The 25,978-nt window shown below is 54.2% G+C and overlaps 2 protein-coding genes and 1 non-coding gene across 3 annotated transcripts; all 3 read left to right on the top strand.

The window, feature by feature from the left end:
• Positions 1 to 333: 333 nt before the first annotated feature.
• B0T15DRAFT_511952 (T-complex protein 11-domain-containing protein) lies at positions 334 to 5,273 on the top strand (the record flags this gene model as incomplete). The annotated part of the gene is made up of 6 exons (XM_062867949.1): positions 334 to 616; positions 663 to 1,296; positions 1,700 to 1,712; positions 1,778 to 1,869; positions 1,941 to 2,029; positions 2,113 to 5,273. The coding sequence occupies 6 exons, from the start codon at positions 334 to 336 to the stop codon at positions 5,271 to 5,273; spliced, it is 4,272 nt and encodes a 1,423-aa protein (XP_062721885.1).
• Positions 5,274 to 5,807: 534 nt separating this feature from the next.
• On the top strand, positions 5,808 to 9,710 carry B0T15DRAFT_417235 (peptidase family M1-domain-containing protein). The gene is made up of 3 exons (XM_062865487.1): positions 5,808 to 6,492; positions 6,555 to 8,495; positions 8,604 to 9,710. Exons 1-3 carry the CDS (start codon positions 6,122 to 6,124, stop codon positions 9,214 to 9,216), a joined length of 2,925 nt encoding a protein of 974 aa, XP_062721884.1. The 5' UTR covers positions 5,808 to 6,121; the 3' UTR covers positions 9,217 to 9,710.
• A 6,937-nt stretch (positions 9,711 to 16,647) lies between these two features.
• Positions 16,648 to 16,724, top strand: B0T15DRAFT_t133. The gene has a single exon. It is a non-coding gene; the product is annotated as a tRNA-OTHER (tRNA).
• Positions 16,725 to 25,978: the final 9,254 nt, after the last annotated feature.

Raw genomic sequence — 25,978 nt, 5'->3', positions numbered from 1 at the left:
CCGGCCAACGACCCGGCCAAATATCAAATGGTTACCGTTGCTCCGTCGGTTCGAGCAGGCGCTTCTGCACACACTGCAGCGACTTATTCGCTCACCAACATGTTAGATCCCTCCACATCTCTGCGACCCAATCTGCCGCCTAGGAAAGGCTTTCTCGTAGGGCATACATTGGCGAAAGATGCAACATCGGCCGACGAGCTGAGAAAACTCCTGAGCCGAGGAGGGCATGGCTGTGTGCATGATAAGATCCGGCCATTCTGCACGGTTGCTCGCTGAGCTTAGCATGTTCGGTCCCTGGGTTGTTGCTACTGTCCCGCTGTGTGAGTATCCAAAATGAATCCGAATATGGCGATACCGGACCATCCCATTGGCCGCCGGACCCCGGGACCTCCAGGCCGGAGAGTCGAGAACGCAGAGGCCATCCGGAGGCAATACCTGTGGAACACACCGAACGGAAGCCGACCCGACTTTTCAGAGACCTATACCGACGGAGACGCAGTCGTCATTTCGTGGAATGCGCTCAACAACAGCGTCTACGACCTGTGGCTCACCAGTTGGGCAGCAGACCCGGAGCCGGTAGCACTCTGCCTAGCCAGTAAGTTCCTCGCCGAGGAAAGTCCGCCGCAACACAGAGAACCCAGCTCACTATTGCGACCAACAAGGGGCGGTGAACCTTGACCACGATGGAAATCTCAAACTGGTCACGTCCGATCCGCCAACGGCAGAGTTGGCCAATGAGACAAGATACGTCCTCCGCTTCAAACCACCGACAAGCCAAGGCCGGTTCATCTCGTCAGACCCAGACCTGTCGAGCCCCGGTTTCTTGCTCCTGAGATCTTCGGCAGACTCTGCAGGAAACTCTTCGGTAAACGTACAAGGCGTACAGAGCACCTCGGCGGTCGCCACTACGACAGCAGCACCGACAAGGTCGTCTGTGGCTCCGTCGCGAAACGCAGACACATCAGCCGCCGACCCCGACCAGGCCAAACCAGACATGTCCTCGGCCACAGCGGCCGCACTGACGATCGGGTTGATATTGGCCGTGGCGCTTCTCGTGGCGGTGGAGGTTGCGTATCTTACGTGGCGGCGGAGGAAACGACGGCGGGGAGAGGACCAGGCCGGGATGTCTCCCTCAAGTCGCAGGAAGTTGAGCGAGGGTGAGAAGAGCGACAGCGAACTGCTTGCCTATGTATACGGTGCGGAGATGGCCACCAACGATCCGCTGTGGCTGTCGCCGGAGTTGCCGGGCGATTCAGACTGGGGACGGAGGCTTGTGCATGAACTGCACGGCTCGAGGTTAGGTACAGGGAACCCTCCCGGCCGGAGTTTGACGGTAAATAGCTCGTTGGTAGAGTTGGAGGCTGGGCGGAGGTGAAGGGCGAACAGCCGTTGAAATTAAAATCTCGAACGTTATGGGAATTAGCTAGCGGTCAGTCTGATACTACGCGAGTTACCGCATGAATAACAGACACGAAACTATGTCCATTCTGTCTCCGTTCCTCGGCTTTGCCGACAGCTAAGTGGCTGCCTTGAACCCGTTGTTTTGAAGTTTGAAGTTCGGTCACAAGATCGAAATTGCAAGGTGTCCTCAGACAGTCAGCGTCTCGATAGCATCGATAATTTATCCGTATAACGCAAGCGTTTCCTGCTTGGTATGCTGCTAGCAAAATGTCTAGTGGCTGACTCGAAGGATTGTTAGTGTTAGCCTGCAGGTCAGTTATCGATAAGCAGATATGCTCGCCTTGGCGGACACCTGCCCCACCTGTCTGCCTGCCAGCTTAGGACATGGCTTCCGATTGCCGTCATCGTGAAGTTCCCCTGCCTTCTATTCCACTCGCTCGCCTCATCCTCTGCCCTGCTGGCGTTTCAGTAAGCAGACTTGCTCGGCCGGCAATCCTTCAGTTTCGAACCTTCATTTATTATTCTTTGTCACTCCCCAGTATTTCTGGTCCTTTCGATCCCACGGACTTCGACGTCCGCTTCCCAGCAATCCCGTTCCAAAGCTTGGCCGTTTTCATCCGGCGCGTTTGTTCTCAGCAGACATATCAACAGCCCGCCAATTCATTCTCCGACCAAGTTCATGACACAATCGCCCATCTCCACAATACACAGGTCGAATATCGATTCCAGACTACCGCCCTGAGGTGTTCACCCCGACGCAATCCGATTGGAACAACCCCGCCATACTTCTCACGATGCGGCGCCCGTCGGTTGATCTAACCGAGCCCGCTCGGAACCTAGACGAGTCGAATGGACAACCATCTGGAGATATGTCGGACGCTATCTCTCTGATGCCGCCTACCGAAGAGATGGAACTCGTCGACATAGACGGCGAAGGCCCTGCCAAGGTGTACACCCCACCTCCACACATCGCCGCGCGGCTGTTCTACCGCTCGATGAACCAGAACCGGCGCAAAGACAGCGCTGCGTCGTCCCGCCGCAACAGCATATCCTCTGCACATTCACGCTCCTCGCACGGGTGCGGGCGCAGCATAGGCCCCCAGAGCAAATATGTCGCCCAACATCTCCGGCGGGCCTCGATTCTCGAGGACCGGAAGGCCCGGCTTGCAGACCGTGCCGCGCACGCCGAAAAGGTGCGTCTGCGCGCGGCCCTCGCCAAGGCCGTGTCCAAGAGCTCGAGCGTGAGTGAGGAAAGGGCCCTTGCCGCGGCCCAGGCGCGTGAGCGCAATCTCGCCGAGATTGCTGCCGCGTGTGCCGAGGAAGTCAGAAGGGCCAAGGCGGTAGCCGAAAGCATGAAGGAAAGACGCGAACAAGAGATCCGCAAGTTGAAGCTGCAGATGGAGGAACGTCTTGCCGAGGCCGAGAGACGGAGGGAAGAGCTTCGCAGTCGGAATGCTGCCAGGGCCAAGGGAAGAGAGCGCGGGCAGAGTCTGGGCACTCGGAAGCCCTCGTCGGTCGAAGTCATGCCCGAGGTGAAGGAGGCGAAGGAACAAGCGGCCAAACCCCTGACAGAGGATACCGCTGCCTCTAGGATACAGAGCTTCTGGAGGACCAAGAAGAGGAAGCAGACTGTTGCCGAGTTCTCTGCGCTGGGTCTGTCCCTAGACGCGGTCAGAGAGGCGTCCTTTGATGAAGTCACCGCGCTGTTGTCTCAAGAGAGCGTCCTGACGTTGACGGCCCGCATACTTCGCATCTGCGGGCTCAATGAGGGCGAACCGGGCTCCGTGGAGGAAATGGCGTCGGTACGGTCCTTCTTGAGTGCCTTCCTCATCCTGGGCCACCCATCGCAAGTGCTCAGCAACAAGGGCGCGGAGGAGATCCGAGAACAGGCCCGTTTGAGTCAGGTGCAGCCCATTCCTAAGGACGGCCTGGCCAATCCCCAGTCTCAAGAACTAGTAGGCAAGGCTAGGGACCTGCTAGTCTTATTTGAGAACATCCTTGGCCGCTTGACAGCATTCAACAACTACACACCACCGCCGGCGCTACTGTCGGAATTCCCTGAAGTTTATGCTACCTTTTACAACGCATTGATCGCGTGGAAGGCTCGAGACTCTAGCTCTCTCGTCGACCTGATGGTGATGCAGTTCGTGGAGCTCGATGCCATTTGGGAGTCGGTCAAGGACAGCACCGACGGCTCGGTGGATCAGGTGTACAAGGAGAGCATCCGTGACAACCAGCTCCTCCTGTTGGTACGGATCAAGAAGCTGGCTGGCGCGGCCAAGGGAAAGCAGTTGGTCGCGGATGCTGTAAAGGCCGCGCGCAAGGCACGGGTGAAGAAGCCTGTGGGCGATACGAAACCGCGTGTTGCGGACCATGCCGTCACAGAGACAGCGATGGGAGTTCTTGGCGTGGAAGAGAGCCAAGATCACCCACAACAAACGCAGACTCTTACACCCCCGGCTACACCTTCGCGAAAGCTGGAACCATTCAAAGTCAGCATCGTGGTGCCCGCCCGGAGCAGCCTGTTGCCAGACAACCGGATCGTTGCCCACGAGTTGGCCATCAACAAAGAATACCGCACTGACCCCCACGAGTACCACGAACAACAAGAGCGGTTGCTTGCTCCGCTCTTTCAGGGGATGCGAGCGACGATGCATGAGCAGGAGCAGGAAGCCCACTTCTTCCTGCTCTTGCAAGTCGCTGACTTGATCCGCGAGAAGCTCCAGCGGCTCGTCCAACCCGGCAACTCCATGCATAGCTTCATTGGAGAGCTACTAGACACCGACATTGCCCGGCGCCAATTTACTATGGGCAGCTTCTCATATGAGAAGTTCTTCCAGGCCATGGGCTCATTGCTCCCGAAGCTCTGTGCGCCGATCCGGGACGGTGAGGTCAAGACGCTCGCCGAGGAGAAGCTGTCTCAGGGTAGCTATGTGGATCGCTTAGAGGCCCTGAACAGCTTCATCGACGTCATGCTCAGCGATTATGCAAATTATCTACTTCACTTGGCAGCGCCACGCCTGCTTCAGCAAGCACCAGCGTACGAGGCCAAAGCCTTTGCCGCCGATCTTGAAGCAGGAAGACATGACCTGTCCGCGGCCACCAAGTCATGGCGTGCTGCACGCCATAAGCTCCTCACGGAGACGTCTCGCAGAGATCCGGAGGGCGTTAACCACCCAACCTCGCGCCTAACCGCGGACCGTATCTATGCGCAGCTCCTCGTCGACCTCTTCACACAGCTCTCTCCGGTTCCGCTGGAGGACACTCCCGAGATGCTCCGTCTCGATCACAAGCGACTCCTCGAGGCAGGGCGCGTCACGCGCCGCATCATTACCGCCGCGGCCATCCTTCTGCAGTGCAAGAACCTCCTCAAGCGCGACGTACGCATCCCGTGGAAGAACGAAGGGCAGCGCATATTTGCGGTACTCGAAAAGGGGGGCGACCAACAAGGTGATATGACACCCGAGGTCGCTGCCGAAGGCATCATTGCTGCCCTTGAAGCAGGGCGCTCCATGCCCGCCGCCACGAAGCAGCATCTCCGAGGCATGGTGCACAAGTTCCTCGCCGCCAGCGCGGAAGCGGCCACGCAGCGGGACAGCGAGCTGAGGGAGCCGGTCCTCCGGCTTTTGCTCGGCCGGTTGCGCGGACACGTCCTGGCCCGACTGGCGGCTGCGTCTGCGAGCGAGAAGGTCATGGCCACGAGCACGGCTGGCGAGAAGCTTGCGTCGCTGGGTCTCGCCGAGTTTGTGGAGAAGGTTAGGGACATGGTGGATATGATGGGGCGTGTCTCGGCTGTGGACCGAGAGGCGCATGGCGTGTGGTGGGATCGGGTTGCTGCGGCTGTTGAGGGCGAGGAGAATGGAAGCTCGTAGCTATCCTGCCGCCCTGTGACAAGGGCTCCTGTGGCCCTGGCGGTGTACGCTGTTCGACTGGGTGAAACTGTATTTCCTAGGGTCATCTTTGCTGTCGTTACGGGCATTGCTTTTCATCGGCTTGGTTGTGAGGTGGTCATCCCAAGCTTTGGCTTCTCGCTTTGTGCACACTCGGCGCTGGATGGGTTGAGGCCAAAGGGGTTCGAGCTTTACTTAGTTGTTACTGCCGCATGTAAACGTGTTGTTTTGGTATGAGGACAGCGGGATATGGATCATGCTACTTGTTCAGTTATGGGGTACTAGTATCTCGATATCAAAGCGGTTCTGTCTCCTTCGATTCAACATCCTAGCTTCCTAAAGCACCGCGTGGGTCATGGTATGTGGCAGTATTCTTTTCCCATGGGGAATGACGATTCAATTCAGGGTGCGGGAAAAGTTAAACACCGTCCGCGATGCTCGGCAATACTGGACCCGCCCCGATGGTGCGTTGGTGGGGTTCAACATGCGAGATTCACAACGTCGTCCTCCTTCCATCTTTGCCTTGATCCACTCCGACTTTGGTGCATCCAGATGAGGAAGCTGTGTTTAAATTTTCCTGTGGTGATTTTCTCAGATGCCTTTTTGAGACATTCCGTTCTGTGGATGACGCGCCTTGGCCATTGTGGTTCAAAGTTGCCGTGAAAGCGGCATCTCAGCTCTGGTACTGACTTCAACCGGCATCCTACCGTTACCATACACATTACGGTCATCATTGGAGGGTAGGAGGGGTAGGGCGAGCTGCGCCTGCATGTGTAATAAGGTGGAGTACGGCCTGAGCTCCGAATCCAGATCTCAACACGAGAGCGTTCATGCCTCTCTCAACAGTCGCCAGATCTTTGCCTAGAGCAAGGTTTTTATCTGCAGCTTCGTCCCTAAACAGAGCTTTCTGTGTGCACCAGCTCTCCCCGGCCACTGTTCTTACTCTCCAGGCCGGCAATTCCAGGCACATCTCATCGCTGCCGGCAAAGTCCACAACAAGAGCCCGCAGAAGCCCAGTCCGCTCAGCAGCAGCCGCAGCACTTAGCGGGTTGCGCCGTCCCTGTTCCCACGCATCCTTCCGGCACAAGTTGGCAACCATGACGGATCGAGATATCCTCCCGGACAACTTCAGGCCGGTCCACTATGACCTGGTGATCCGGGACCTCGATTTCAAGAATTGGTCATACAAAGGCACCGTCAGGTACGTACCTAGTTAGGTGTTCGCCGGTCAACATCGGGGGCCGCTTGCTAAAAGACCGGCAGGATCGATGGCGAGATCATCAAGCCCACAAGAGAGATCGTGCTGAACACGCTGGAGCTCACGCTGTACCACTCCAAGCTCGTCGTCAGCCAGGGTAAGAGTAACCAGTCATGGGAGTCGACCACCTTCGCCGAGGACAGCAAGTCGCAGCGGTCCACCATTACGTTCCCCGAGGAGCTGCCCGCGTCGGTCAAGGCGTCGCTGACCATCGACTTCACGGGCCTGCTGAACCATGATATGGCTGGCTTCTACCGCAGTCAGTACAAGCCGGCAGCCCCGGCGGCTCCGAGCGTGCCCCGCGATGATGACTTCCACTATATGCTCAGCACCCAGTTCGAGTCGTGTGATGCCAGGCGTGCGTTCCCCTGCTTCGACGAGCCGAACCTCAAGGCCACCTTTGACTTTGCCATCGAGATCCCCGATGACCAGGTCGCCCTGTCCAACATGCCCGAGAAGGAGATCAAGCAGCTCGGCGGCGGCAAGAAGCTGGTGTCCTTTGAGCGCAGCCCGGTCATGAGCACGTACCTGCTGGCGTGGGCCGTCGGGGACTTCGAGTACGTCGAGGCGTTTACCGACCGCGAGTACAACGGCAAGAAGCTGCCCGTGCGCGTGTACACGACGCGCGGGCTGCAGGAACAGGGCCGGTGGGCGCTGGAGCACGCGCCCAAGGTGATCGACTATTTCTCGGAGCAGTTCGAGATCGACTACCCGCTGCCCAAGAGCGACATCCTGGCCGTGCACGAGTTCACGCACGGAGCCATGGAGAACTGGGGCTTGGTCACGTACCGGATGACAGCTATTCTCTTCGACGAGAAGCTGTCCGAGGCCAGGTTCCGGAACAGGATCGCGTACGTGGTCGCGCACGAACTCGCGCACCAGTGGTTCGGCAACCTCGTCACCATGGACTGGTGGGACGAGCTCTGGCTCAACGAGGGCTTCGCCACGTGGGCTGGCTGGCTGGCGGTCGACTACCTGCACCCGGAGTGGGAGGTCTGGCCGCAGTTCATCAACGAGGGCATGAGCCAGGCGCTCGCGCTGGACGGCGTGCGCTCGTCTCACCCGATCCAGGTCGAGGTCCGCGACGCGCTCGACGTCAACCAGATCTTCGACAAGATCAGCTACCTGAAGGGCTGCTCCATGATCCGCATGCTCGCGTCCACGCTCGGCATCCAGACGTTCCTGAAGGGCATCGCCATCTACCTGAAGAAGCACGCCTACGGCAACGCCAAGACGGAAGCGCTGTGGGCCGCCCTGAGCGAGGCATCCGGCGTCGATGTCAGCAGCATGATGCAGCCGTGGATCGAGAAGGTGGGCTTTCCCGTGCTCACCGTCACCGAGGGCAAGCAGCAGATCTCGGTCAAGCAGTCTCGCTTCCTCTCCACGGGAGACGTCAAGCCCGCCGAAGACCAGACCACCTGGTGGGTGCCGCTCGCTCTCCGGGGCAAGATTGGCTCCCAGGGCGTCGAACCCCTTACTCTCACCGCCAAGGAGTCGACCTTTGACGGAATCAGCGAGGAGTTCTACCAGCTGAATGCCAACGCGACCGGCTTCTACCGCGTCAACTACCCCGAGTCCAGGATGAAGCTGCTAGGCACCCAGCTGCAGCACCTCACCACCGAGGACAAGATCTTTATCACCGGCTCCGCTGCCGACCTCGCGTTCTCGGGATATGCCACGACCGGTGCACTCCTGTCGTTCATCCAGGGCCTGAAGAGCGAGACGCACTACCGCGTGCTGAGCCAGGCGCTGGATTCGATCGCCACGCTCAAGTCCATCTTTGGCGACGACGAGCAGGTCAAGAAGGGATTGGAGAAGTTCACGCTCGAGTTGATCGACAAGGCGCTGAAGCAGGTCGGCTGGGAGGGCCCCAAGGATGAGGACCTCAACACCAACCTGCTGCGGAAGCGGCTGTTGCTGACCGCCGTGGCGAACTCGCATGAGGGGTATGTTTATCAGTTGCCGGCGCTTGTTTCACCCCTTCCCCATCTCTCCTTTATTTCCGCCACAATCCTCGTCTTCACAGGTTAAGATCACTACTGACCCCCGCATAGAGTCAGCGCCGCCGCCTTCCAGCGCTGGTCCGCTTACCAGGCCAACCCAGCCTCCGCGCCCATCGCCGCCGACCTGCGCGCCCCGGTATACCGCGCCGCCATCCTAAAGGACCCCTCCAGCACGGTCGCCGCCCTGAAGCACGAGTGGTTCACGACGCCGGCCATCGACGGCAAGGAGATCTGCCTGCAGGCGCTGGGCCACACCCCGGACGAGGCCGTCATCAGGGACGTCCTGCTGCCCTTCCTCTTCAACACCGCCCCGCCGTCCGACTCGGTGCCGCCCGCCGACATGCACATCCTGGCTGGCGTGCTGGCCGCCAACCGCGTGGCGCGCCCGCTGCTGTGGGCCTACCTGCGCGACCACTGGGACCGCTTCGGCGCCAAGCTGGGCGGCAACCCGATCCTGGTGGACCGCATGGTCAATGTCAGCTTGCCCTTGTTCACGGACACGCAGAGCCTCGACGAGATCGAGCGCTTCTTTGCCGGGGTCGACACCAAGGCGTTCGACCGCACCCTGGAGCAGGTCAAGGACAAGATCCGCGGGCGGGCGGCGTATAAGGCGAGGGATGTAAAGCAGGTCAGGGAGTGGTTGGTTGCGAACGGGTATGCGTAGATGCTGTGCGTATGTATTTACTACCTTAGTACTCATCAGTATAAGACATCTCGCTCCGCGCTGCCATGTTCCGGGGCTATTCTACGTGTCGATCCTGCTCTGAGTCTCCCAAGGGAACAGTGACTTACGGCTCCCCTTTCAATCCTTGACCCCCGCATCGTGCGAGAATACATAGCGTCCTCACAACCCGGGAATCTCGCAGCGGAGGTTTCCTGATCGGATCCCGTCGGACGAAGATATTTATAATAACAAAATAGCTAACGTAGGTGTATAGCGAAAGTTACATACATGCGAAAGTTACACTAAACTACACCCTCTCAACTAAATCTGTATTAATTCCACCTAACCACCTCAAAACAAATGAAGCTACTCGGAATCGTCTTCCTCCGACATTTCTACAACTATCTGACAGGTACGCGCATTGTGGCCTGGTTCACCGCAGTTGCTACAACGCCGCGCACGCGTCTCAATCCTCGGCTTCCGACCACTACCCGCCTGCGTTTCCTCCTTTATCTGCACCTCAACCTCTCTCTGACCCTCTAGATCCTATGCATCCTGTACAGAAAGCGATCCTCCTTGCCGCAGCTGCTGTTTTTTGGCTCTCCGGCGTTTACTTAGCGCCTCATTTGCAGCTCGGAGGCTCTGGTTCTCTACCTACAATAATGCCAACTGATATATGACCTTAGATGTCCCTTTTGCAAATATATCAACCGCCCTCAAAATCTCGGTTGGAGAGCTATTTTAATGCCGGGCAATTCGATTCTTGATAAGGGTGGACTACGAGGAGGCTTCTATTAGGTTGTTTGGGGTCTTGGAAACCTAGATATAGGCACTGCCGGGCCGCGAGTTCGAGGGTATTGGTATATTTAGACGGATATCGAGCTGCGAGATTACTTTCTCGGGATTAAAAGGAGCAAGTCCATCACCTTGAAAACCTCCTTGAATATTTTTAGGGGTTAGGGCGGCTTAGAAAGTAGTATAGAACGCAGGAAAGAAGTCCTTCTTGGTAATATAAGTTATACTTGCCTATATCAACCCCTCGATTTGCTTGCTATATACTATTTTAAACGGGCTAAAACACCTAATATCAAGCGGCTAGAGGATATAAGACAAGTAGGGAGGTATATAGAGCGTAATAATATTATTCTTCTTATAGTAGAGTTCGAAGTCGGTCGAATAGTAGCTATTATAGCTATTAAGGACAAGAAGGCAATAAACTCTAATTATTTGACCTTTAATATACTTATCAAAGTACTGAATCTATTCTAGACCTCTATTATTAGTTATCTAACCGTTTTCGGATATTGTAATAACCTAGCTTTTTAATAATAGGCTGTTCTTATACTAGGAGGAGAGATAATAGTTACCCTTGATAATAATAAATGGCGGGATCGCCTAGCTAGCCGTATTAACGCTATAGATTGCCGTTGCCCACTCTTAATTACTAGGCTGCTTTAAATTTGCCCTACTACGCCGTTTAGAGCTTATAACAACTATTATAGTTGAGATAACGCCTATTAGAAACCCAATCTTATCAAAGTTATAGATATCTACCTCCTAGATACTATACTTTATAATTATATTCTATATAAGTATAAACTTCCAGTTACTGGCTACGGTTCGGGACCTTGGGCTCCCACCATGGCTTGTAGGTTGGCTACGGTCGTGGCTAACGGGCCGGAAGGCCACACTCCTATTCGACGGCCAACTTGCCCCGGAAATCAACATTCGAGCTGGAGTGCCATAAGGATCACCACTATCACCAGTCCTCTTTATACTATATATAGCCTCGCTATATAAAGTACTAAAGGAAAAGCACCCTCTGGTTAGCTTAGTGGGATTCGCAGATGACACTAACCTCCTAGCCTTTGGAAGGGACTCCTATATTAACTGCTGGCAACTGGAACAAGCCTGGGGCACGTGTCTACAGTGGGCTAGATCCTACGGAATAGAATTCAATGGGGCCAAGTCAGAGCTGATCCACTTCAACAAAGGCCGAAAGCAGTGGTCCGAACTACTACAACTAGCCAAACCCGGCCACCCTTATGACTATACTATAGTCAAACCAACGGCTTCAGCCCAGTTCCTAGGGGTCTGGCTTGATTGGAGGCTTTCTTGGAAGGCCCACGGAGCTAGCATAGCTACCAAGCTAAGAACCCAAGACTTTGCTCTATCAAGGATAGCAGCCAAGACCTGGGGCCCGGGGCTAATCAGGGCCAGAGAGGTCTACACTAAGTGCATTCGCAGTGCAATAGCCTATGGGGCATCCAGCTTCCACAAGCCTACAACACTCAACGGCTCACCACAAGACCTAGCCAGAGACCTAGCAAAGGCCCAGAACCGAAGCCTACGCATCGTAGCTGGGGCCTATAAGGCTACCCCTATACGGAATCTCGAGACGGAAACTTGGATCCCTCCCCTAGACCTTTATCTTAACAAGAGGCTGGCCGACTTCGAAGACCAGCTCAACAAGCCTACCCTACAGGCCGGGCTAGGCCCAGAGGCCCCGAGGCGCCGACTAAAGGAAATCATCCAAGGGGCCTGCAACAGGCTCCAATGGAGGTTCCGGTCGCTACGGCGCCGGCCCTGGAGCCTAGAAAAGCCAACAGATGTCGAAAAGGCCTCGGCTACAGTGGCCGAATGGAACACCCAAGCTAAGGCCCTAGGCCCACCATTGGCTAAGACCCAAGAAGACTGGGCACTATTAAGAGCCTGGGAGGCTAGGTGGAATACCCAAGTCCAAGGACAGCCAACTAGGCTAGCCGACGAAGGCCTACCAACAGTCCTCTTCACAAACCAGAGCCTATAGAAACACCAAGGCCTTACAAAGGCTAAGAGCTCCCTACTAGTACAGGCTCGTACAGGGGCTATAGGCCTACGGGACTTCCTTTTCAAATAAAAGGCCCGTAACCAGCCTACCCCCTATTGCGAATGCGGGGAAGCTAGAGAGACAGTAGAGCATCTTGTGATTTGGCGCTCTATACCACCTATACCAAGAACTTGGCCTAGGCAACTAATACGCACTCACCGGGACCTTAGCCTTATTCTACAGGGCCTAGGCTACTGGAACCGAAGACTTCTGAAGAAGGTACTGGGTTGGCTAATGGACTCGGGCCGGCTAGGGGAATATAGGCTCGCTCGGAACCTCGATGAGGAACTGGAAGCTAGAGAGCCCGGCTAACCACACCCGTGGCCACGGCTTAGCCGGGCTAGCACCCTACTAGCCGTTTGTGACGGTGGAACCCACCGTACTATGGCACAGGCCATTGATTGGTCAACCTGGTTGGTGCCCCACATTCCACATCTGGGCATATGCTCCACATCCTATATTTAGACTTCTTCGCACCTTGCAGTCTTCGAGGATTCCTTTCCTCCTGCAAGTTCAATATTCTTGCAATGCAGTCAGTTTACCACCAGAGGCTTGACCCTGGCCTTGAACGACGGCCCTCGTGACAATATTGAACTTCCTTTGGATTGCGTACCTAGCCAGGCAATTCATCGTAACGGCTACGACTGTCACGGGCATAGCCCGTGCCATGTCGTAGAGTAGGGTTAGGGTTCAGGCACGAGGGTTGTGGAGCCCTGGTCGGGCCCACAGGGTTGGTCTGTGCAGCGCAGGGTATTTCCCTGCGCGCGGCAGGGCCACACTTCTGGTTCCCTCGTGCAACCACATATATACCATTGCACCCTATACGGTCCGTGATAGTTGGTTGCACCTCTAGTTCGTGCGCGTTCTTTCGACTGGCTATGCAACTATAGGCCATTTTCAATTGATTCAGAGAGTTTCAGCAATTCTGAGCGACATTTCGGCGATTCGGTACGCCGAGCGATTCTCCATACAGCGACTTCAGAGCTCTATGGCCAGTCGGAACGTGGCGCGGACCACCGGTTTACGGTTACAAGGATTCAAGTGAGCGAATCACGGCCTTCGGAGCCGTCGGAATACGGCATTGAGCAGTGCCAAGGCGGCAGTGATATGACATTATAAGCATGGCATACCGGGATTTTACGATGCCCGATACGGACGACGACTTGGAGACGGCGTACTCGGGGGACGTATTATACGAGGCCGATTCGCCGCGGGCAATGCCCTTGCTGGCGCGCGAGAAAAGTAAGATTAAGCCTAGAAACGAAGCAGAGAAGGTCGCCTACGAAGCGACCAAGGACAACAGGCGCGATGTATATAAGGAAATCGTCAACCTGATCGACGGAACGAAGCACCTGAGGCTAAGGAACTGGCTCGATACGTATAATCGCCCTATTTTCAATAGTGAGAATGTCCTATACATAGTCTACTAGAGCCTTCGCCAGAGCTTAGGAGCCAAGGTTATTATATTATTCGAGCATATGTTATAAATTGAAACCGAGCGTTATAATAGGGTCCAGGAGCTTCTTGCTGGCATATAGGCGCGCGCCCGGGAGCTCGAGCAGAGCCTCTATAACACCCAGGCGCTCCTGAACGAGGCCCAGGTATACGTTGCAAGCCTGGAGATAGCGAACACGGCCAAAGATGGCGTTATTGCGAGCATGGCAACCCTGGTTAATAATAGTGGCAAGACAGGCAGTACGAGCGAGGACGTTAGCAAGCTAGTTAATATAACCATTATATACCCGCAGCCGTTTAACGGTTAGGAGCACGACGTGGCCAAGTATACAGCCTAGTTCCGTACCTGGCGCATAAAAATCGTCGGGCGCTAGAATAGCCGCCCTAGGGACTATACCAACGAATATAGCAAGATTTCATACGCTAGTTCAATGCTCGAGGGTATTGCCTTTTCCTTAATCATCAGGGGCCTTGACAAGGTCAACGCAAGCCCCAAGAACGACTTAGAATAGCCCTGGAAAACAGGCGAGGAATTCCTAGCCTACCTGGCTAAGAAATACAAGACAATGGACCTGGCCGTAGCGGTAGAAAACAAGCTACGTAACCTAACCTAGACCGGCCGCTGGGCTAATTTTACCGACTTTATTACCGAGTTTAATAACTTGGCAGACGAATACGAGTAGGACGATGCCGCTTATATATATAGTCTACGCGAGAAGTTCAATGACAGCCTATATAACGTAGTCGCAATATAGGTTAACCTGCCTGCCACGAATAACTAGGAGAATTAGGTCGATATAGCTAACAAGCTTGCGATTAACCTTGAGAATGCAAAGCATAGGAAGAACAACGGCTATAACCATGGCGGTAACCATAGCAACCAAGGCAGTAACAAGGGCAATAACGGTAACAACGTATACGACCCCATGGACCTAGACCGCCTGAAGGTCGCGAAAATCAAGGTTTCCCAGGCCGAATATAACCGCCGCGCGAACAAGGGCTTGTATTTCAACTACGGCATGGCCGGCCATATCGCCAAATGGTGCAGGGCCGAAACCAACCCGGGCCGCGGCAACCAGAACAACGGAGGCAGAGGCGGCCGAGGCGGTCAGAGCGGCCAATAGCGCAACGAATAGGGCAATGGCAATACGCCCTACGGAGCACGGAATACATTCCCATAGCAGACCCCGTAGAACTCCTAGGGAGCCCAGGCGGGTTATACCGGCACTCGGGGATACACCGGCGCCCAAGGCAATGCCATCAATAGAGTGCGGCAGCCCGGCGGCAACCGCCAGTACTAGAGCGTTCGCTTTATGAATATGCCTAACCCTGGCTTCGCCTTTGAGATCGGTAGCAACTCTATAGAGGACCAGGTTAAGGTATACGAGGATGAGGACTTTAAAAGGCAGGGAAAAGCCTAACCTCCGTACAAAGTCGTACATAGAGGTATAATCACTGGGATTATAGGAAGGAACGGAGACTTGTTTTAAGTATATTAGGGCAGTTAAAGAATTCTATTATAGTATCCTCCTACCTGATCGATGACAGTGAGTATAGAATAGCGTATATGGCGCTTGTAGATTCAGGGTATACCGGCCTGGCATTCCTCGACTTCGGTTTCGCCGTACGGCACGGTATTCCGATATTCAAGCTTATAAGGCTAAAGCCGCTATACCTTGCTGACAGCGCTATATCAATATAGATAGAATACAGAGCTATAAGGAAACTGGCGATTGGCGATTATATTGAGGTTTTTGTGACGAAACCACAGGCAGTCCTGCCTCTGAAAGGGTTCGCCGGTCGAAGGTAACTGCTGGTCGGACTGTAGGTCTCGGTGAAGCCAAAAGGTTCACAACAATGCTTGCCGCAATGTCTGCACAATAGGTATGGGCTATTGCTTGTAATATTGCTCACTGGAGAACTCCCAGAGTCCTCCAGAACGAGTGACTATATACTAGCTATCTTCTTGGGTGCTCAGTACTTCGATTCGATGAGCACCCAGGTGCTCATCGTGATATGCCCCTGATCACTCTGATCGCTTACATCCTGCAGAGTGCTCAGCGGTATTGGCACCTTAGCACCTTTGCCTGTCTCTGACTGGTCCGCCTAGTTGTCCAAATGATTGGCTCGGGACGCCCCCGCGTCCCCACATACGGCCGTCTGCCCTGCAGCCTGCCGTTGGTTAATTCGTGACACGATGCCCCTCCTCTAGGGTCGACGCCCCGACGACCAAGTTCCTGAAATAACCAACAGCCCTGGCTATTCTCCTTGTGTCTCGCCCTAGTAGGTTCTTCCCTCCTGCATCGTCGTCATCATGCCTGACCGTATAGAGAAAAAGAAACGAACGAGTTCTGACCGTCGTCGCGATCAGGTGCGCTTCCTCGCGCGGACCGGTGTTATCATGCCTTCCTGCACTTATTGCCACGAGAAGAAACTGGAGTGCGTTGCTCATGAGCGTTACGAACGTTGCCTTCCTTGCGTCAAGGCAGGTCGTTCCAACTGCGATGTCCATGGCGTAGATTGTGAGTCTGCCGCTTCTCTTTGCTCCCATGCTTGCTGACTTCCGTAGTGCGTCCTTTTATTAAGGAAAAGGAGCGTCTTGATGCCGAGCGTCGGGCCACGATTAGCAAATTACTTCGTTTGGAGCAACAGTCGCGGGCGTTGGAGGAGAGGGCTCGTGCAGCCTTCCGTCGGGAGTCTCGTTTGTTGGACGAGGAGGAGAAGGAGGAGTCGGAGCAGGCTTCCCTGGCCGCTCTGCCTTCGGATGGCACGGCAGCAGCGTCCCTAGGTACTACCGCTTCGCCTTCTTTGTCGGATTTCCTTGCTCCAGGTCCTGCTTCGTCGGATCACTTGGATCCCAACTGGTTGTCGGACGTTCCTATAGACTGGAGTGTTGTTGGGGGAGGTCCCTCGTTTCTGGCTCCACAGGGTTCTGGTGGTGGGAGCCCTCCGGTTTCTCAAGGTAGTGGGGGTTCGTAGCTGGTGGTGGTCGGGTCTTGGTCGCGCCTGCCGTGCGTGTCGTGTTGTAGCGTGGCTGCCTGCAGCCGCTCTTTCCTGCCTGGGGTTCTCAATCTGATTCTTGTTGCCTGTTTCCCGACAAATGAAATGGCTCAGTGGTGTAGCTTGGTTATCACACCCGAGTGATTGCTCTGGGAGACCATGGGTTCAAATCCCATCTGTGCTACTGCTGGCTGTGGTATGGGATGACGTCGTGCAAGTCGTCACCCAGAACACGGTCAGCTTTTGCGTTTTTCCTCCTTCCTGGGCGGTCTGGGTTCCTTCGGTGGAATTCTCTTAGTTTTTCTGCGCAGCTGAGGTGTTCTGCTGGTTCCCATGAGTTGTCTTCTGGCCCGAAGTCGAGCCATTTGATCAAGTATTCTAGCCTTCCGTTGGCTATTCGTGAATCCAAGATTTCCTCAACGTCCCATTCTTCTTCTTCGTCCTCGGCTTCGATGTCCTTTGCAACCCGTGCGTTCCTGGGTGCTGGTTCGAGGAGCGAGATATGGAAGACGTTGGTGCGTAGCTTCATCGTTGATGGTAGCGAAAGTCGATAGTTGGATCTCGAGATTCTTGCGTCGATTTTGAATGGTCCAATCTTTCTGAAGTCGAGCTTCTGGCTTGGCCGTTTCGTTCTCAAATTCCGGGAAATGAGGTAGACCATGTCTCCTCTCTCAAGGCGAGGTCCCTCGAGCCGATGTTTGTCGTAGTACTCCTTCATCCTGAGTCTGACGAACTCGAGTTCTTCTTTTAGCATTGCATGCAGTGCATGCATCTTCTCCGCCTTGATTTTTGCCCTGGGTACCGTGACATCTGGTCCCTGGCGTAAATCTGCTTCGTAACCAAAGTTCGCGAAGAACGGAGTGACCTTTGTTGTCTCCGTTGGCGTTGTATTGTATGCAAGCTGTGCCGCTGGCAATAGATCAACCCAGTCGTCTTGCTGGAAGTTGACGAACGTCCTGAGATATTGTTCGACGATCTGGTTGAGCCTTTCTGTCTGGCCATCTGTCTGCGGGTGGTATGCTGTTGAAAGCTTGCTTTTCGTGCCCAAACGCTTCATAAGCGCTTGCCAGAACTTTGATGCGAATTTGGTGTCTCGGTCTGTGATCCATTCTTCCGGCCACCCATGAACTGCTGCGATGTGCCGATAGATCGTATCCGCAAGTTGCTCTGCTGACCATGATTCTTTGTATGGGAAGAAGTAGCTCCACTTGGTGAGTCGATCAACCACAGTGAGGATGCTGTCATACTTCGTTCCGGTAGTCGAGTCTTTCGAAAGCGGTAGTTTGGTGATAAAGTCCATCGTCACCGAACTCCATGGTCGTTCTGCAACTGGCAATGGTTCCAAGAACCCGTATGGTTTGTGCCGTGCCGACTTGCTTCTATTGCAGAGGTCGCATTCCTGCACAACAGTCTTGACTCTGGTCCTGAGTCCTGGGAAGTCGTAGTGTTGCCGAACCTTGGCGACTGTTTTGGCGATTCCCATGTGTCCTCCGAGTTTTGACTCGTGGATTGTCCTGATTAATTCCGTTTGATCCTGTGGTGCGACGTAGGCCTTGCCGTTGTACCATAACGCTCCATCTCTCCAAGAGATGCCTGCCTTCTCGTCTGCATCGTTCTGCTTCCGGTCTTGGAAGTCTTTTCCTAGCCGTTCTTCCCTGAAGACTGCGCAGCATTCTTCAAACGGTTGCAGAGGTTGTGTGCCGGGATCTTCGTCCTGTCGTGGAAGCGTGTCGTCATCGAGATCTTCCATCGGTTGGGGAGCGTGCCGTAGGGAACCGTCTGGCTGTTGTTGAAGTAATGGTGGCGAGGCTTCTGGTTGGCTGTTCCTGAAGTGATCTGGCCTCCTGCTCAACGCATCTGCCCGTGCGTTTTCCGAGCCTTTTTTGTAATTGATTTTGAAGTTGAACTCTGAAAGGAATTCTGCCCATCGAGTCTGTCGTCCGTTCAACACCTTGGTGGTAGTGAAGTACCGCAAGTTCTTGTGGTCTGTATAGACCTGGACTTCGTGGGTTGTGCCGCTGAGGTATGGTCTCCATTCTTGAAAGGCTTCGATGATGGCTAGCAACTCTTTGTCGTGGATTGGGTAGTTGAGTCGTGGTCCTTCGAGCTTTTTCGAAAAGAATGCAACTGGGTGTAACTTCCCATGTTCATCGCGCTGGCCAAGTTGTCCTCCGATTGCATAGTCTGATGCATCGGTTTCGACCTCAAATGGCTTCCGTGGGTCTGGCAACCAGAGCACTGGATCGGCGATGATTGCGTCGCGGATCTTCTGAAACGCTTGTTCGTGCTCGGCTTCCCACCGGAACTCGATGTCTTTCTTCGTGAGTTCGTGCAATGGTCGTGCAAGGTCGCCAAAGTTCCTGATGAACATTCGGTAGAAGTTGGCGAATCCGATGAATCCTCGCACCTCTGTCGTCGTTGTTGGTCGTGGCCATGTTTTGATCGCTTCGATCTTCGCTGGCTCCATCCTGATTCTGCCAGGCGAAATTTCGTATCCGAGAAACACTGTTTCCGTAACATGGAATTCGCTCTTATCCTTGTTGACTGACAATTTATGCTCGTGGAGTGCGTTTAGCACTGCCCTCACGTGTTCCTTGTGTTCCTCGAGTGTTTTGGAGAAGATGAGGATGTCGTCTAGGTAACAGACTGCGAATCGGTCGAGGAATGGGCGGATCGCATGATCAACGACCGCCTGGAAGGTTGCCGGTGCGTTTGTCAATCCGAAGGGCATTACGAGGTACTCGTAATGGCCGTAGGGAGTGCGAAACGCTGTCTTCCATTCATCCCCTTCCTTGATGCGAATGTGGGCGTACGCTGTTGGAAGGTCGAGGCGAGTAAAGTAACGGGCGCCTGCCAACTGGTCTCGAAGCCGCGAGATAAGTGGCAAGGGGTACCGGTTCTTTACCGTCTCTCCGTTCAGCTGTCGGTAGTCCACACACATCCGAAGCTTCCCATCCTTCTTTGGAACGAATAGGACTGGGTAGCCCGCCGGTGATGTCGATGGTCTGATATGCCCTATCTTGAGATTCTCCTCAAGATATCTCCTTAACTCAGCATCTTGTTTTTCGTTGGTGTGGTACACCTTGAAGAACTTCAATTGGGCTCCTTCCTTGAGTTTGATTTCGTGATCCCAAGGTCCATGGTCTGGTAGCCCCTTAAGATGCTTTGCTTCGAACGCCGGGTGTCCTTGGTATTCCGCTGGGATTTTGCCCGTTTCCGCGTTCTTCTCTGTACTCCGGTAGTACGAGAACTTGTCTCCGGCCGTGATACTGGCCGCTTCCCTCCAGGTGACCCAATCCTGGAATTCAAATTCTCCGGTCTCATCGATTGAGATGACAGCGATTTCGATGTCGTCTGTGTCTCTCTGAGCCGTGCGAGGGCATCGTCGCAAGTGGCGTCGTCTCTGGCCTGGTCTTGCCGATTCCCGCTGTTCTTCCTGGTGACTGCCGCCTCTTCCTGAGTCCGTAGTGCGCTGCCTGGCACTGTCCGTCTCTTGCGGTGGATCCATAGGGGCCGCCTTCCGGGGCGATCTTCCCTGCTGCGATCCGTCGTCTGCGCTTTCCATCTCGTTGGTCGGATACGGCCTCTGTTCCCGAGGTCGTAGGTGGCCACCTCCCTTCCAACTGATGTCTGGGTCGTAGTCTCGATGCCATGGGCGTCCTAGAATCATGTCCTTCTTAGGCCCCATTTCAACAATGTCAAACACCACTCTGGTGGTTTTCCCTTCCACCGTGATCTCAAGTGGTTCCGTTTCCCGTCGTACCCATTGGGTGTCGAATGGTCCTTTAACGATGTGCTGTTTCTTCTTGATCCTCCACGGGATCCTAAGTCGATTGACAAGTGTTGGCGAGATGAGGTCGACCTGAGATCCTCCATCTACCAGTGCCAATGTTTGGAATCCTTTCCAGTATGCCATAACCCAGATTCTGTCATCGGGCTTGTCGTTCTGAATCGCAGCGGCTTCCTTTTTGCTCGCTGGGAGGTCGTAGATCCTTTTCCTTGCGTGGTTCTTCCTGCACCCGCGGATCTGTCGTTGTTGTGATGGATTTAGTGGTTTCCGGGCCCCTCGGAGGGCCCTGAGCCGTTTCCCAACTCCGTCCTGGCGTCTGGATAGGCGTCCCCATCCTCCTGTGCCTCTTGGTTGCCGTCCTGCGGTCCAAGTCTCGGGAGTTCTTCGAATAATTGTCGAATTTCGTTGGCTCTTCTTCCTTCCTCTCGTCGTTCGCGAGGCGTCATCCATCTTCGTGTATGTGTCTTGCGTTCGTGATGTTCTTGGAGCTTCGCTTGCATATGGATTAAGCAATCCTGGCTCTTGCACTGTCGAGTGCTATTGGGCCACCGCTGGCAGTCTTCTGGCTGGGTTCTTCGCGGTGTCACCCTGATTCTGTCGTATGCGTTGGTCCTTTCGACCTTCCATAGGGACTGGTCGGCGCCGGTCCCTGCGTCCCAAACCCACGGGACTGGTCGAGGTTCTCCGTTTTGGTCGGTAGGCCTGTCGGGCCAAAAGTCGTTGTCGAATTTTGATCGAAAATGGTATCGGCATTCGTGCGCGATGCACTGGAACCATGGGACGTAGACGTGGTCGTATCGCTGGGGTTGGAGTCGAAGTGCGTCTTGTTCGTGGGGTTCGTAGCGCGGGCCGAATCCAATCCAGATGCGTACCGCGTTGCTGTCCCCGACGCCGTTGTACGGCTTCTTATTCCAAAAAGTGTCCCAATCTTGTGGTTCCTGCCCCTTGAGTCTTCGCTGGTTCTGGGCCTTCTGGTATTCAGCCTCGGGGTTCTTGATTCCATTATTCCCCCTGCCCTGGCTTAGGTCCTGTGCTGGTCCATCCCACAAGTTCGAGTGGTGCTCTTCCTGGACCCTGACCAACTTGGCCTTGACGAATTCTAGTTGGCTCATGGCCTGAGCCTTTTCTTCTGCGAGTCTTCGGGTAATTGTTCGAAGCTCGGCTTGTTCCTCTTCAGCCTCCTGAAGGCGCTGGGCGAGAAAGATGGGGTTCGGGCCAACGGGTTCGTTGTCCGATTGTCGTGTCCTCCATTGACCTTCTTCATTCTGGGTCAACTGGAATCCCCAACCTTCTGCGAGTTGTGATGCTGCGGCGGCGGCAATGTCGTAGCCTGTGATGGGTTCTTCGAACGTAACGTGGGGGCTATTGCTTCCTGACCGAGAGGAGTCATCGATGCTTCCTTCAGCCATGCCTCGGTCAACTGCGTCGTCGAAGTCATCCTCGGTGTAGCTTGCCGCAGCCACTTCAACCACGCGGGTTGACTTGTCGATCGTGGCATTTTCCTTGCCGGGCACCTGCTTCCAGTTCTTCTTGCTGCGGCACTCCCGCTTGAAGTGCCCTTTCTTGCCGCAATTGAAACAGGTGGCCTGGGACTTGTCCTTCCGTCCTTTATCCTCACGCTGGGTGGCGTCCACGTCCATTGGACCAGCGTGGGTGCCATGCGACGTGCTGGGGTACTGTCGCTTCTTTTTGTCGTTTGCCTTGACGAATGTAGGCTGCGTTCCGCGTCCCTTGCGCTGCTGGCGCCTGGCATAAATCCGGTCGTCAATGCGGATAGCCATGGCGATATATTCGTCAAGCGTGTCGGGTCGGTCCTTTTGATACAGTTCATCCTTGACTTCTTCCTTCAAGCCATCGTAGAACAACTGCATAAGACCTTCGTCATTGATCTCGCACCGAAGTGAATCCTGGCGGAACTGCATGGCGTAGGCAGCCGCCGACTTTGTCTGCCTCAGGCGTGCGAGTCGCTCCTGCGCGTGGAGCTTCTCATCATGGTCTCCGAACACCTTCTGGATTTCCTGTTCAAATTTGTCGTATGATTTGAAAATTTCAATGGTGAAATCGTCCTGAGCGTCCGCACTGTTGGTTAGCCAATCCTTAAGGGTGGGTTCAAACCATCGAAGTGCCTTCCCCTCGAGCCGCGAGGAGATGAACATGACTTTGGCGGATTCGTCCGCAAACTTGTCCGGGTAGTACTTGAGGTAGGCCCTCATGGATGTAAGGAATCCAGCGAGTCCTTCTTTGTCGCCTCCGTACTTGGGGGGTGCTTCGAGTTTGGCTTTGTCCTTGGGCTTGCCGTTGTAGGCCTCGTTGACGAGCTGTTGCATATGGCCGTTTTCGGCCTCAAGCTGGGCGATTTTGGCGTTGAGAGTCTCGAGAGCCTGCTGCATCTGTCGCATGGTTGCGGCCTGGCTCTGGGATTCCGGGGTGCTAGGTGTCTGGGGCGCCATGATGGTCGGTGGTACCTTCGATCTGAACCGTGACAGAGTCAAAGGGAGTGAGCAACGTGTGACGAAACCACAGGCAGTCCTGCCTCTGAAAGGGTTCGCCGGTCGAAGGTAACTGCTGGTCGGACTGTAGGTCTCGGTGAAGCCAAAAGGTTCACAACAATGCTTGCCGCAATGTCTGCACAATAGGTATGGGCTATTGCTTGTAATATTGCTCACTGGAGAACTCCCAGAGTCCTCCAGAACGAGTGACTATATACTAGCTATCTTCTTGGGTGCTCAGTACTTCGATTCGATGAGCACCCAGGTGCTCATCGTGATATGCCCCTGATCACTCTGATCGCTTACATCCTGCAGAGTGCTCAGCGGTATTGGCACCTTAGCACCTTTGCCTGTCTCTGACTGGTCCGCCTAGTTGTCCAAATGATTGGCTCGGGACGCCCCCGCGTCCCCACATACGGCCGTCTGCCCTGCAGCCTGCCGTTGGTTAATTCGTGACAGTTTTGCATTTCTATATTACAACGCTCGCAAAGGACAACCCGGTTATTCTGGGCCTACCGTGGCTATAGAAGCATAACCCAGAGGTGGATTGGAAGAGCCTAAGCCTGGAATTCACAGAGGAATGCCAGGGCCGGTGCCTGCCACTAGATATTATCCGGCAACGAGCACCAGAAGCCCGGGAAGACGTACGCCGTTTCTATATGACGGTAGAAGAAGTAGAGGACGAAGGCAAACCGCAAGTATAGACGCAACTACCGCCGGCGACCGGGAAGACTGCGGCAGAGAAAACTCGCCACGCCAGGCAACGCCGGGAGCAGAGAAAAAGAGCACGTTTCGCGGCATAGAGGAAGAGAGCATTGGAACAGGGCCCCCGCTGGACTATGGCTCCGCAGGAGGCGAGGGGAGTGCCAATACCTAACCTCCCCGGCTACCGCAAGCCGGCACTGGCGACCTCGGCGGCAGGAACACGCCGTACAGGAACGGCCCGCCCGTACATACCGACGAGCATGCGAACCATATACTAAGAGCTCGACAATCAGGACATCGAATTTATAACCACGGCCGGTATAATTCGCACATACAGAGAGAGAGGCGTCGTAGTAATAAGAACTACACTCGCCGAGCTCGAGCTAGTAGTGGGCAAGCCAGACCTCCGCTTTCCACGCCTCCCTGACGAATTCTTTCGGAGTCTATTACGCAAGGAAGGCCGGCCAGAAGACTATACCGAATGGCTTCCCTAAGCGTACCACGAATTCATTAGAGCCCTATAGATGGAAGATACAACCATTTATAAGATCACTAAGCAGGACGCGGATATTTTCTTCGAGAAATCAAACAAGCCGATACCTATAGCCGAAGATATTAAGAATAGGCTACCACCATAATATAGAGACCTTTATAAAGCCTTCCTACCGCAAGAAGCCAACACCCTACTACTGCACTGCTTGTACGACTATAAGATCGAATTGCTCCTAGGAACCAAGCTTCCCTCGGCGCGAAACAGGCCACTTTCGCCTATAGAACTACGCGTATTAAAGAGATAGCTCGATAACAACCTGGCAAAAGGCTTTGTTCGACCGTCGAAGTCGAGCGTTGCGTCGCCGGTATTGCTGGCGCACAAGCCGGGCGGAGGAGTATATATTTGTATAGACTACCGCGCGGTTAATAACGTGACTATAAAGAGCCGTTACCCTATCCTACTGATCTGGGAGACCCTGGATTCCATATATAAGGCAAAGGTGTTCATAAAGCTCGATGTTATTATAGCATTTAACAGGGTACGCGTTGCAGAAGGCCACGAATGGCTAACAGCGTTCATTATACGGTTCGGGCTATACGAATCACTGGTGACGCCGTTTAGGCTATAGGGCGTGCCTATAACGTTTCAGTACTATATCAACGACCTACTTTACAACGCACTTGACGAATATACTACGGCCTACCTTAACGACGTGCTCATCTACTCTAGGAATATGGAGGACCACGTGAAACAGGTCCGGGAGGTCCTTGAAAGGCTAATCGACGCGGGCCTATAGATTGACATTGACAAGTGCAAGTTCTATACCAAACGTACGAAATACCTAGGCCTAATTATTACGCCCGGGGGTATGGAAATAGACCTAGAGAAGGTAACGGCAATTACTTCATAGGAGGCACTAACAATACGAAAGTAGCTATAGCGATTCCTTAGCTTTATGAACTTCTATAGGCGTTTCATCAGCGATTTTACAGGTATGGCCAAGCCATTATACGACCTAACGAAGAAGATAACCGAATGGAACTAGACCGAAGAGTGCTAGCTGGCGTTTGAGCAACTAAAACGAAGCTTTTTAATAGCGCCCGTGCTTAGAATCTTCGATTAGGAGCGCCCAACTATAGTAGAAACCGACGCCTCGGACTGGTTAGCAGGCGGTACGCTCTCGCAGGTAGGCGACAACGGCGAGCTTTACCCTATAGCGTATTTCAGTGCCAAATATAACGCCTAGGAATGCAACTATGATATCTATGATAAGGAGCTCTTAGCCATTATCAAGGCCCTGGAAGAGTGGCGCCTAGAACTCGAGGGCACGGTATAACGGTTTGACATCATTACGGACTATAAGAACCTATAGACCTTCGCAACAACGAAACAGCTGTCACCAAGGCATATAAGGTGGTTAGAGTTCCTTTCACGGTTCAACTTCCGTATCGTATACCGACCGGGCGCGGCAAACGCAAGGCCCGACGCGCTAAGCAGGAAACCAGAGGACATACTACAAGGCGTCAAGGATAATAGACTATATAATAGAAAGAGGCCACTAATCCACCCCGACCGCTTCGACCCGGCCACGTTCGGCGAAGACGAAGAATTACAAATGTTCTAACTCGATGTAAGCCAGCATATCGACGACCTACTATCGGATATATATACGAACTCGGCGTTCCTATATAGCGTTCTAGCGGCGTTAGCCAATAAAACAGCGCGTGTATAGCCGAAGGAGATCAAGAAGCGCTTGAGAGTCCCATTTGCAGAGTGTAGAGCCGTGGCTGGCAAGGCCTACTACAGGGACCGTATAATCATCGACCTGGATGATAGTAATATACACCTTCAACTGATCTATAGAGTGCACGCCTCGGCGCTGGGGGGGCACCCGGGCCGTACAAAGACCTTGGACTTGATGAACAGGCGTTACTGGTGGCCAGGAATAAGCTAAGCAGTGC

This window comes from Chaetomium strumarium, assembly GCF_033439665.1.
Source record: "Chaetomium strumarium strain CBS 333.67 chromosome Unknown B0T15scaffold_4, whole genome shotgun sequence".
NCBI lineage: Eukaryota > Fungi > Ascomycota > Sordariomycetes > Sordariales > Chaetomiaceae > Chaetomium > Chaetomium strumarium.
Note: the sequence above shows the minus strand (reverse complement) of the source record. Positions and strands in the feature narration are given on the sequence as shown.